Raw genomic sequence first — 13,973 nt, forward strand, 5'->3', positions numbered from 1 at the left:
CTAGACATGGCCATAGTAACGAAGATAAAGCGTCATTCTGCCATTGTTTAATGTGGTATACATATAACCTGGCCGCATGATCCTCCAGTCCAGCGCAATTACTTCAAAAACAAAGTTCTACAGATTTTTTTTTAATTTAAATGGTTAAAAAAATTAAATAATTAGAATTTTTTTCTATTGTGTTCCCATTTTCTGAGACCTGGATCGTTTGTGCGAGGGCTCGTTATTGCGTGGCGAGCTGTTATTTTTATTGATACAGTTTGGGGGTAAATACAACGTTTTGATTGCTCATTATTGCAGAGATTTAGAGGCACAAAAAAACAAACAAACAGCAATTCTGCTATGTCAATTTTTTCTCTTTATGGCGTTGACAGCAGCATTACATGGTTAAACAGCAGCGATCTGAGCTTGCAGTTGTTACAGGCAGATGTTGGCTGTGTGTCACAGCTGCCACCTCCCGGGTATAGTGCGGGCCCAGCTCCTGAGCCTGCTTCATACACTGGCATTCAATGTGCGACTTGCTATTACATCACACTGGGAAGAGGTTTACCTCTGAGCAGGATTTAGCAGGTTGGAAAGAGGGGTGGTGTCCCTACCGACCCCCATCGGACCCCCACATGATTGAGGTGGGCCCGTGGTATTTTCATGGCCACCAGGAGACCCCCATGTTTGACACCTCTGAAGCCCAGCCTGTGGTCTGTGAACACGATAAAAAATCTAAATCAAAATGGCAGAATTGCTTTTTTATGGTCATTTCTCATCCCCAAAAATGTAATAAAATGAGAAAGTTGTATGGACTCCACAATGGTGATGAAAAAAAACTACCACTCATGCAGCAAAAAAAACAAATGCTCAGAAAAATAAAAAAGTTACTTGAGAAGTGAGGAGGAAAAATGGAAAGTGAAGAGCGGCCTATTCGCACTGATCCATGGTCCCACATGAAGCTTTGAGGGTGACGCCATTTATTTTACCATACAATGTACTAAAATCAGGAATACATTTCTACTTGGGGCGAAATATTTTTGTTTCGTTTTTTTTTTGCGCTCATTTTGTGTTAAAAACGTCCAAGTAGCCTCATTCTGCCGGTCGGAATGATTACTGTAATTCCAAATATTTTTTTTTATGTTTTATGGTTTTAAATTTTTTTTTTATTGAAAAATATCAACATTTTCTGATTTGATGGAGCGGAACGAGGCTTTTGTTGTTTTGTAGAACTAGTTCAAATTTTTTTTTTTTATGGAGTTGTTTTGTTGTTTGAAAGATCGGGTCGTGTAGAATACTAATATCACAGACGGCTGTAAAATTGCCAATCTCCTACTCATATCAGTGCCAATATGGTGGAAATAGGCCCCTGGCTGCTATGGCAACACCATCAGCACTGCATGATCGCAGGGACCTAGCACCTAACACCTTTATATGACGCGGTCATGTTTTACTGCGACATTTCTGGGGTAAAACTGCGGCCATAGGAACTAGATGTGATCTCTGGTGCCGCCATGTATGGAGTGGGATCGGCCTCACAAATGATCTACAATTCCTAGGAGGAGGCGATGTGACGTCCATATTCCCTAAACATGTTGCCTCCCTCTTAGAATTGTATTAATCGTTAGTGACGGGTTGATATCGACGCTTGTCAACAAAATAGCCGCTGATTCATCTTAAAATGGCTGCTCATGAATATTCATGAGAGGCTTCGGCCTTTCTTACAGACAATAGCACCTGGTCATGTGACCTCACCTTCGCGGAATCTGATTAGTCAGATCTCTCACGGCAGCTGTAACCTGGAGATGCGGGCCGAAGCTTCCTGCTCACACGCTTCAAAGTGAAAGTTACTGAAAAATGTGACAAAGAGGAACTAAAATCGAGTAATTCTTCACATAATGATCGTCCGCAAGGGGAAGGTGTCAGAAACTGAAACTGATTACATCCCGAAAAGTGCTGACAAAAACCCTTTAACTGACCCTTTAACCACCAAATTTTCTTTTTACTTTTCAACAATTTTTTTTAAACATATATATATATATTTTTTACATTTTTATCCATTATGGTAGGAGTTGACCACAGAAGCATTAACATTATATACTGCCTTTCTCCAGGGATTTACGGTATTCCTGTTTTGTAGAACTTAAGCTGGGCCTAATGGTCTCACCCCCGCATGCCAAACCTGTGACTTTTCTTAATGACAATAAATTATATGGTTGCCCATCATCATCACTGTCATAACATCGCAGGTGCACTCCATCGGTCTAACCGCTTAGGTACAGCGGACCGTGTAGGTTGCAGCATCTGACAGGTTGAACGACCGCTGTGGATGTGGGGGGGACTCCTTTTGCGCTTATGCCACCTGTGTGCTATGCATATACAGCACAATACGCTAAATGTATAGGCATCAGGGGGTTAAATCCACAATTGTAATGCAAATTTTCACTCACCCTGACCGACCTTTTAATGATCCCACTATTAGGACAGTTCTTTAAAAATTGTTATATGAGATAGTGGAGACTATAGAGTGCGGCATAGCGTCTGCGTGCTGCCGCACAGCCCATGCTGGGGCATAGTATGTACCGAGCTATTGGCCCATAGCGGTTCCTAAAGGATGAAATCTCACACAGACTTTAAACAGCCAAATCTTGTCACAACCATCTACACAATGGCATCTGTTATGATCTGGTGATTCAGAACCACAATAGGTCTAGTGGTTAAGAGCACACTAAGTAACCTGACAGTTAGCAATGACATAGGACGAGCTCTGAGACGTGGAAACTCTGCTGACCGCAATCCCTAATCCTATCGTACCACACTAGAGGCAGCCGTGGAGCGCTCCTATCCAAGGCCTAGGCGCCTCGAGCATGGCCTGAGAAACTAGCTAGTCCTTAAGAGAGGAAAATAAGCCTACCTTGCCTCAGAGAAATTTCCCAAAGGAAAAGGCAGCCCCCCACATATAATGACTGTGAGTTGAGATGAAACAACAAACACAGAGATGAAATAGATTTTAGCAAAGTGAGGCCCGACTGACTGGACAGACCGAAGATAGGAAAGGTAGCTTTGCGGTCAACACAAAACCCTACAAACAACCACGCAGAGGGAGGAAAAAGACCCTCCGTACCGACTAACGGTACGGAGGTACCCCCTCTGCGTCCCAGAGCTTCCAGCAAGCAAAAAATAACCAAAACGCAAGCTGGACAGAAAATATAGAAACAAAAGTGAAACCAGCAAACTTAGCTCATGCAGGTAACACAGGCACAGGAACAATCCGGGAGGGAACAAGACCAACACAGGAACATTGACTGAAGGCAACAAGCAAGGCACTAGGTGGAGTTAAATAGAACAGCACCTAACGAGATCACCTCATCACCTGAGGAAGGAAACCCAGAAGCCGCAGTACCACTCATGACCACAGGAGGGAGCCTGACCACGGAATTCACAACAGTCATCCAATAAAGCAGCCATGTTTTTTCTGTTGTTTTTTTTTCCGTACTGAATCCAACAGTAATATATCTATATGAAATCATACACTACAATGGGAACCCTATAAAGTGCACATGTGAGGCTGTAGGCTTAAAGTTCTTATTTTTTAACAATTTATTGTGATTTTTTTTTAAAGAGGAACCATCACAGGGTGAAATGTGTTTGTTTGTTTTTTTCTTATTTTATTTCTGCTACTCTCCTGAGTAATCCATTTTTTCCATATGTAAATCTGCCAGAACGTTTCAGTGATATAGGCCATTTTATTAAGTGGTTATTTTTATGGTCTTTACTATGGGGTGTGGCTCACAGGTTAATTATGCAGAGTGGCCTAAAGACACGCCCCAGAGGAATCTGTGACCCATGCCCCCCTTCTAAAGGCTATAAAACTTGGCAGTAAATAATGCGGCCCATATCTCGGGAACCGTATGGCAGATTTAAAAAAAAATCAAACCGAGGAAAACTCAAAGTAGAAGTGGAATTAAAATAAGAACAAAAAACGGCTACTTCTGATCTAGTGACTGGGCCCCTTTTAGGCATGATAGTGCAGAATGGGACAATTTCATGAGAAAGCGAAGGACGATCAATGCCCACAATGAGCTCCTAATATCGATATAACATGTTGATTGGTGCCCAGTTAAAGACCCTTTAAATGTGTTGATGCAAAGCCAAACTGCAAATTCTTGTTTGTGGTCATTCACACGTATTTTCCGTCCGAGTGATGACCATGAAAAAACAAATGTGATATTATACAATGGTGCAGTGCTGATGAGCGTTTTTTTCACTGACCGAATTTGCATGTGAAAAAATAGCAGCATGCCCTGGTGTCTTCTGTAAATCGGATGACAATCGGCCTTTCAAGTCTATGGGTGCGTGAAAAAAATCAGATGCCATACTTACTTCAGTACTTGTTTTTACAGATACATTGCAATTCTGTAACATAGGAAACTGCAATGATTAATAGCTGCTGCTGTAAAAAAACGGATTGTATACAGATGACAAGTGAGAAAAAAATCGTCCACTTTTTCTGGATGAAACTCTGATTTTTTAAACGCTCGTGTGAACCTGCCCTTTGGCCGATTATTGGGCCGTGTTGAGGGGCTTTATAGATGTCTCCTACACTCATCATTTTTAATTTCAGAGCTGTGTTCTCCTGTCAGCTTCTGGCGCCGGTGTTAGCGTCCGTGCAGATGCTTCTGCTTCCTTCAGATTTGATGCTGAATTTCAGCCAGATAACTTACCAGGATTTGCAGAGTCAATTTGTAAATGATGAGGACTGATGAGGGCGGTGTCTTCTGAGGACCATTGCTGGATGGAGCTTTAGGTTATATTTGCATATTGAGGATTGTTTACAAATGAGATTTGAGTATATGGGAAAGTCCTGTACATATCTGTGACTATTTATGCTGTGAATGAGCCCATAAAGGTGGGAAAATTGCTTTGAAGGAAATTGTCGTCCAGGTTCTGCTGCCCTATCCATGGGTAGTGGTGGAGACCCCGATACCAGCTCTGGGTTACTAAAAGTCATTGATATTCCTGAGCTGTGGCTCTCCCCATCCTTCTGCGGCTGATTGACAGCCTTCACCCTATACTGTGTATAATGCCGCCTTTATACGTCCGGTCTATGAAACATGGACTGTGTTTGAAGAGGAATACTCGGCCTGACCACTGGGTCTCCTGACCAGAGTCATCTGCCTCATATATACATACGAGAAACCCTGCGGTCTGGCCGGGTACACTGCTCTGATTATGGTCAGTGAAACTGGAGAACATCGTGGGCTCGGAGTGTAGGCTGAAAGCTCCTGCAAGACTGCTAGTAAAAGACCAAGTGATGGAAACTGGGCCTCTGTCACTACTTTATGCTGTGCTCAGATCCTTTTACAGGGACTTTTCAGGGCGTAAAATTCATTTTTTAAAGGGCTCAGTTGTAACGTTGCCTTTTCTCGCCATTACTACTGGAGACGGGATGAGACGAGTAGAGACCTTCAAAGACTGAGGAAGTTTCGGAACGGGCAGTACAATGGATCGGTGAGGGTCAGTTTCCTACCTTAACATTTTTTTATCCCCCGGACAAATTTCTTAGGGCTGCATATACGTTTTCCAAGAGTTACAGCTTTGGTTCGGACTTTCTGTTATAGTTTTGCTATTCCTGTGAGTTGCAGTACAGTTTACTGTACATTTGGCCTCTAACTTGTGTCCTTTCTCTTTGTAGGTCTCCGCCGAGGTCTCCGTGTTACTCTTCAGCCTTCAGAATGATTTCCTTATGTTTTCTTCCGCTTCTCATCTTGCTGGACTCATCACTCACGTACATAATATCCAGCCTTGTCTTCATATATTATCCTGTAGATCTCCTTCTGGCGGTGTGGCTGGTCTACCTTATTAAAACTCCGATACTTGTAGTGATATCCAACCTCCTGCCTCATCCATGCTGGATCTCCTCCCGCTTGCCCTTCGCTCTAACCCTTGGCTTTGCGCCTCCTTTGTACCAGACCCTCAGGTTCTTTCTCACCTCTCAGTCTCCAGAGTTATCCTCTGTTTTCTCCAGCTCTCTCCTCTACCATTTACCTCTGCCATTGTCATGTCTGGTCTGGGATCTGATTTTACCTCCCTGTAATACAAAGGAAACTTTTACCAGACTTTTCAAACTTTCGAAGCAGGATTGGCCTTACCTGTCCTCGGCTTTTGTCTTCCTTTTTCTGGCTTTGACATGTAAGTTTTGCTAAATTTCATCTTTTTTGGTGATATAACTTTTTTTCTGCAAACTTTCTACAAAAGGCAGGGAATGGAAATCCCTACCGAGGAGAGAGGCTCCTGGTGCAGCCATTTGTCTTACATGACAAAAATAACTGATCTCCTGGGAGAGTCTCTCCATCTTAATAATGGAGAAACATAGGATCTTCCATGTTCTGTAATACAGTTCTGTTCTTCAGCCGATTTTTAGTCACCTGGTGTCGAGACAGTAATTATATGTGAAGAGGTAGTTGTATAAAGAAGGAATCTGATAACAGGGTTAGAAAAGGTCGGAACACTTTAATAGGTTGAATATGTTGTTTAGACTGAAAGATACTGTATACGATATGGAAAGTTCTGTTCTTCTACAGACAAAAGTAAATATCTTATCTTTCACAGTTGAAATGTGGGTTCATTACTATATGGGACGGATGATTGACAACTTGTCCAACAACTACAAGGAGGCCGAGTTCCTGGAGGCTATAATTTATATGGCTGTGTTGACCATCTTCAGGTGGGTGAGACACACGGCAAAGTTAGACACGTAGACTTCTTGGGCCTCATGATTAAACTAGAGAACACAGAAATTCAATGTCAACAAGCAGTCAAATATCAGCTGTCATTTTTCTTGTGGACAATGAATGTTTGATATAAGCACTTTTTTGTGTGCTTTACTTTTTAGTAGAGTTGTGCAGAAGGATTTGCGCGGACCTCCAGTCCAGTCCTCCATTGCAGTCTTCACCACAGTGCACAGCATTCTGGGCTCTTCTTTCACCATCTAAATCCTGCGACGTCATGTTGTGCATCGCACCACTCAAGAAGTGCTTGTAAGTGCAATAAGTACCAAGGATGTCCGGCACAGATGTGAAGTCTGCCGCGGAGGACCAGACTGGATGACACACCAGGGAAGAGCAAACCTTCCTGCTCTATTTTTCACGTATGGTCCCATCGTGGTATATTAATTCTTGCCCAGTTATTCCCGGGACAGACATTTACTATTTACTTTATTGAACATAATTACAATATATTCTGAATGGCCGCTTTATTAGAAACACCGGACCTCTCACCATTAGAGCCGAAATGAAAACCCCTTCCTGTCAGTCAGATTGGGAGTAGTAATAATGGTCTGTAGGTTTTCATAGCTCCATTAATTCATGTAGATGGATGAACCCTTCCTGTCAGGCTGATGGAGGTGGAATAATGGTGGAGGAAGGTTTGCTTGGCACACTGGTTCCTCTGATACCTGTGGACGAATGACCCCTTCCTGTCAGGTAGATTGAGAAATAGTAATTATGGGGAACGTTTTCTTGGTGCACCATGATCACCTGATACCTGTGGATGGATAATTCCTTCCTGTTAAGATGGTGGAGGAGCACTAATAGTAGGAAAGGTTTTCTGGGCAGGAGCCCCTGATACCTGTGGATAGATATTAGAACAACAGTAGGACTTACTTGAGTACAATGTCTGATCCTCTGTTCATGGCGGCTGTTTCCTCTATGGCAGCAGGACAATGCCTCAAGCCACAAGGATCATATAGTCATAGATTGCATCTACATATAAGGCAGTGAGCTTTTTCTTCTTCCTGGCCTTTACATTTCCCAGATCTTAATCCTGTAGAGCATCTCTGGGACAAAGTACAACAGGCCGTAGACAGCCTGTCAGTACCTCCATCTAATGATTTAGTCCACATGACTGATATTCAGGCAGAACGCTCTAATCACCTAGTGGGTTTTATACCACCAGAAATCGCTAAAGGCAGAAAAAGGTCTAACGCACTACTAGATGGGTGTCAGTAATAAAGTGGCCATTAATTCTATAAATATTTCTACATGTGGGTGGATACAGACATAATATTGGATATTGATATGTACCTTTCTCTTTATTTAGCACTATTTCTGCAGGCTGCAGAGGAGGACTCTTCACCTTCTCCAAGCTTCGTCTCACCAGACGTCTGCGACGTCTTCTTTTCTGCGCGTTCATTAGACAGGACATCGCCTTCTTTGAAACCACTAAAACTGGTAAAGTATAATACTGCAACTTGTGAGACACACAACCTTGTATACACATATGTCCTAGGGCACTGCTATGGGGGCAAACATTATGCCTGACACTCTGTAAGAAGATATCCGCTCTCTTGTCATCAGAAAGGCTTGAGAGTAGAATTTTGAATTTTTATGTGTCCTTTATTATCATTGATTTTATTATATACTATCGGGTTTGGTTTATATAGTAATGCAGTCACAGCAGCTTGCTCCTGTTCACACTTGCTGCATTCAGATGGGAGGTGCTGATCAGTTTTTTGTTTTTAGGTGAATTGAATACGTGTCATATATACTGTATATGTAAAACAAAAAATGCCCTTGTTTATATTTTGCTTTTTTTTAATTTTTGGGGTATAGACTTTGAGCAATAATACTCTATATCCTCCAACAGAAGCCTCTGATACATGTCGCTACATAGACACAGAGTTGCAGAAATCGCCCAGTGATTCCCATTGTAATAAAGCCTGATTTAAACTACCATTTTTATTCCGGGGTCCCTATCAGTCTACTCTTTCCTGAACAGCAAAAATAAAAAGGAAAGCCCCCATATCGGCCCACTGGATGGCAAAATCACATGCTTACGACTTAGGCTGACTGTATGGGATGGCTAAATTTGGCACGTGTGTTATCAGCCTAAAAATCAAATGAAAACCCACAGCGATCCCTTGATCACAGACAATATTAAGCTCATATTTTATGTGAACATTTGTGACTGAATTTAGTAAATTATAACATTACGTTTTACAGAACGTTAGACCTCATTCATACATCACTTATTTTAATGTACAAGAAAAACTGACTGAGCTTCATGAGCTGTTTTTAGTTGTATGTTTTGATCAGCATTTTGTCAGAATTTCATCACTTTTTCTCTGATCAGAAAAAAAAGAAAAAAGTTTCTCTATCTTTTCCTATCTATCAATATGTGACAAATAGACACCACTTGGATGACATGAGCTCCGATACTTTCATGGACCATAGAGCTCAGATCGATATCGGACGAGTCACCACAATTTTGCATGGACCACAAAATTGCAGATAGGTGAACAACATGGATATTGTCTCTTCAGACAGGAAGATGACTAGAACTTTAGTGCCACCTATAGGAAATCGCAATCCTACAAGTCAGTATCGACTTTCTAAGGAGCTTTGTCACATGACTTAGGATGAAAGCCAAAACCAAAATCTCAATTTACAGATACTGTGTTTCGGGGTACTGCCCCTCGTCAGTGCAAAGTGTGAGATCTAGTTTGGCCGGGTGAGAGGTGTCTGATCGGGATCCAAGAGGTAACATTCCGCCTTGCGGAGATGGATAACGCTCGTATGTGAAAAACTGACGTGTGAATGAGCCCTTAAACATGAGATAATGCACAATTTATTCTTCTCTGACAGGTGACATCTCCTCTCGACTATCAAACGACACGACTCTTGTGAGTCGCCCTATTGCGGACAATATGAACATAATTCTACGGACATTGATAATCTGCGTTGGTCATTACCTCTTCATGTTGTCTCTGTCTCGGCGTCTTACACTCCTCACCTCTGTGAGCATGCTACTAATTTCCATCGTTCAGAGCATATACAACAAATATCACGAGGTGCGTATATGTGCGGGGACGGGGCACAGATCACTGTATGTCATAGATAATAACCATTCCCTTATGGGTCTATAATCATTGCACCTAATACTATTGATTATATTTATTATGCTTAATTGTTTTTGGGTAATTAGACAAACTGCAGATTTGGTGCGGATTTTCACTACAGATTTTATCCTTTGAAATTGGCATCAAAATCTGCATGTAACGTGGATTTCATTGCAGATTTGCTATGAAATCCATAGCAGAAAAAGTCTACGGCCTTTACTTTTCATTAAACTTTTTAAATTTATTTTAGTTGCTCATTTTTACTGTTGTTACCATCTTTAGACAATTGGGGTATGGTCACAGAGTGTTTTACATGAATTTTGAAGCAGATCCGCTTCCAAATCCAATTCAAAAAGTATTTCAAGAGTATATTAAGTGGATTTTAATGTGGATTTTTAAGTGGATCATTTTCAAAATCCATGTAAGAATAAACATCTGTGTGAGCATGCTCTTATTAGGTTTCGTGCACGTGGTCGTCTTAGGGCTCCATATCATTCGGAGCTGGCATAAGGCTCCCATAAAGGTGCATAATCAGAGCAATAAAGACCTTAGGAACATGTAAAATACTCTGGATACATAAAAATGGCAGCAGAGCCTTCCCACAATATATAGTAGATCTGAACTGTTTTGGACTAGATGACAGTATTTTGGAATATACTCTTTTGACCACAACCAACAAAACCACTGGTGTGAAAAAAGGATAAAAAAGGTTTATAGCGATCCCATGCATTACTTGACACCATTTCAATCATCTGAGCTACATGATGAAACTGTACAACACAGGCACTTCACAGGAAAAGAGACAAACTACTATCACAGTTACTGATGATGATTAGACGGCTCCTGTCATACAGTTATCATGTAGAAGAGGGAAACATGTTTTTACTTGAGTGTTTAAAGTATTCTTTGCACAAATATGTATTTTCTAATCTACAAAATGGACTGACTTATTTTTTTAATTTCTTCTCTCAGGATCTTGTGAAGAAGGTGCAGGATTCGATTGCCCGGTCAAGTGATCTCGCAAAAGAGATTATCGAGTCGGTTAAAACTGTGCAGAGTTTTGCTGCTGAACAAGAAGAAGTGAACAGATATGAAGAGTCCCTAAAAAAGACTCACAATCTGCAGATGTGGAGGGACATGACCACAGCTCTGTGTGACCTGTTAATAAGGGTGAATAAACACGTCGTATTCCTGGTGGTTACCGTACATTGTGTATGACGAGATGGCTGCCCATATTCACACTTGTCAGATAGGACATGTCTTCCGGCTTGGCTTCCGCTGTAGAATTTGCGTGAAATCCAACCACAGTCCACATCTGAGAAGTGCAAATCCACAGCAGAACAGGAGCAGAAATCCAGCCTGACCATCACATTTTTGCTAAAAATTTTTGCCTCTACATCCACAAGAACATTTGTGAGGTCAGACCCTGATAATGAGGAGATGCCGGGCTCACAATCTCTGTTCTTGGATGGGACTGAAGTCCGGGCTCTGTACGACCACTTATGTTCCCTCTCCTTGTCTGTATGGACCTTGTGCACTGGGCGCAGTCATGGGGAACAGAAAAGGGCGAACCCCAAACTGTTCCCACAAATCTGGGAGAATTAAGATTTCCTTTCACTGGAACTTAGAGACCAAGGACAATGCCTGATAACATCCCCATAGCATTGTCCTCCTCCACCATCTGCACAATGCCGTTAAGGGGTAACGTTCTCATCTTCAAAGTTAGATGTGGTCTCAGCCACAGCGTGAAAAAACGACCTAAATGTGAGTGATATCTGTGCTGATGCTGGTGATTAGCTGTGTACCCTGACGATAAAGATGCTTTTCTTCCCTTCAGATTATCAATCGGGGGTCGCAGGTTTCCATATTATGCTATGGACATACATTAATCCTTGAGGGAGAGATGACCACCGGGGCGATGGTGTCCTTCATCATGTACCAGATGAAGTCTAGCAAGTGCATACAGGTACGAGACTAAAGAAATCACAATGGTGCATGTTTTCCAAAGTCAGTATGTTCACAGCTCTATACACCGCGTAGTGCCAGTTCTCTGGTACTTCAGCCCTGGTCCTATTGAAATAAATGGGAGTTGAACATTAGTACACAAAACTGTTCACTACGCAGTGGGATCAGTGGGATACCCCCGGTATAGACACTGCCACGTGACATTGGTGTTGACCTTTTTTCCTCCATTGTTTTTAGAGCCTTATTCACATGCTCAGTGAGATAACCCATTCCGCAGGAGTCGCCTCCAAGATCTTTCAGTACCTGGATCGGGAGCCTAAGATCTCCACATCAGGATCACTTTGCCCAAAAGATTTACGTGGTGAATTTGAGTTCAGGAACGTCACATTTTATTATCCGTCCCGTCCAGACACCCCGGCCGTGCAGGTGAGTGTGCGGAACACCTTGTATTTTATACACCTTACATAATGACAGCTATCTCCTGGCCCCCCACACACGTAGTGGTTTGTGAGCCAAAAACTACGTGTCTTGTTACTGAGCTGAGCCCAATGATCCTACTCACCATAGAGAGCCGGCGTTCCCATCACATCCACCAGTTAATGTGGCGTACCAATAGAGCTCATACTGGAATGAAATAGTATTAGGCTGGGCCCCATAAAGAGCTATGTGTGAAGGGGGCTGGCTGACTGCTCATTTCAACAGCCTGGCCAGCCCCCCTTCTCTATGTGTTGGCTTTGTTAGAGAAGGGGGCTGGCTTAGCTTTCATGTGAGCAGTTTGCTTCTGCACAAATCTCTGCCCTGCTCTGAGATCCGGGACCCTTTCCTATGTAAATTAGTAAGTTCCATCCCGAGTCTCATTGTGTGCGTCACTTTGACACCTCACATACTTTCCATACGTGTCCTGTTCTCTCATCTCCCCTATCATTTATTTTACGTCTGACAGGACTTATCCTTCAGTCTTCCCCCGGGAAGCGTCACCGCTCTTGTTGGACTCTCAGGAGGGGGGAAGACGACCTGTGTGTCCCTCCTGGAACGATTCTACGAGCCCCGGAATGGGGAGATCCTTCTCGATGGGAGACCGCTGGCTGAGTACGACCATCAGTATCTGCACAGTAAGGTAGGACTGGTATCAAAGCGCAGACATCCGGAGCATCGACCGCACACAAACCTCCAGCAGCTGACGGTCATTAATTTACATATTAATGTTTCCAGCTATGTTCCTCACTATGTAACCCAGAATATTGTCCGCCCCCAGGATCACCTGCTTTATATCACATATTTCATGGAGCCTTCATATTTATACATGGATGATGTTACTGATTGTATACGCTTCATTTATACGATCTGCTGGTTGTGTGCTTAGCGCTCCTTTAGTTCTGGGGCTCATTTATCGCCATTGTCCTTCTGGAAAAGCCTCGCTCCATTACCACCATTGTCACCAGTATCAGATCGGTGGTGGTGCTGGGTGTCGCCGCTTCGTAGGTCTCGTAGCCCCAGGATGTAGATTGTGTACAGAGCCGGAACAGCTGGGTACAATGTGTTATGGCCGTTCTCTGTACTGCAGCTCAGCTGCCAATAACGTGAATGTGATCTGAGCTGCACTTCCTGCGACCGGCCATAACACGGTGTAAGGAGCGGTGGCCTTCATGGCTCTATACACAGTGTACTTGACAAACAGCTTATCGGTGGCGTATCAGTCGGATATTGATGATCTATCTCAAGGAAAACCCATCAATTTCATAATTCTGGACATCCCCTTTAATAATAATAAAGTAATCGTTGATCAATCTTTGTAAAGTTATGAATCTTTGTAATATATTCCATTAGTTTATGTTTCTTCCTTCTGTCTTGGTCACCACGCTGAAAGTGCTGGTTTGTCTGCCCAGTTCATGCAGTCTTGGTAGCTGTTATTACAGCAGAAAAAGGGGCAGCAGCGTTTACCTGCCCCGGTCTCATAGTTTAGTGTGAGGACCCTTGACACGGGGTGTGAGATTACATATCTTGTCAAAAATATTCACCAATCCCTCATATATTATGTGCTATATATTTTTTTTTGCAATTTCTTTTACAGGGTGCAGCCAGGCCCAACATTTTTTGGCCTTGTAAACGAGGGTGTCAGCACGGTGAT

General features: G+C 42.6%; 1 protein-coding gene across 1 annotated transcript in view; it reads left to right on the plus strand.

Moving 5' to 3' along the window:
- The window catches only part of LOC138661547 (antigen peptide transporter 2-like), a 33,441-nt gene that overhangs the window by 14,259 nt on the left and 5,209 nt on the right, over positions 1 to 13,973 (plus strand). The window contains exons 2-9 of the mRNA XM_069746346.1: positions 5,678 to 6,174; positions 6,595 to 6,709; positions 8,083 to 8,213; positions 9,627 to 9,832; positions 10,853 to 11,050; positions 11,718 to 11,846; positions 12,083 to 12,271; positions 12,789 to 12,962. Coding sequence (XP_069602447.1) covers positions 5,718 to 6,174; positions 6,595 to 6,709; positions 8,083 to 8,213; positions 9,627 to 9,832; positions 10,853 to 11,050; positions 11,718 to 11,846; positions 12,083 to 12,271; positions 12,789 to 12,962 — 1,599 coding nt within the window. The 5' untranslated portion in view covers positions 5,678 to 5,717. The remainder of the gene's footprint in view (positions 1 to 5,677; positions 6,175 to 6,594; positions 6,710 to 8,082; positions 8,214 to 9,626; positions 9,833 to 10,852; positions 11,051 to 11,717; positions 11,847 to 12,082; positions 12,272 to 12,788; positions 12,963 to 13,973) is intronic.

The sequence above is a fragment of the Ranitomeya imitator genome, chromosome 2 (assembly GCF_032444005.1).
Source record: "Ranitomeya imitator isolate aRanImi1 chromosome 2, aRanImi1.pri, whole genome shotgun sequence".
Lineage (NCBI taxonomy): Eukaryota > Metazoa > Chordata > Amphibia > Anura > Dendrobatidae > Ranitomeya > Ranitomeya imitator.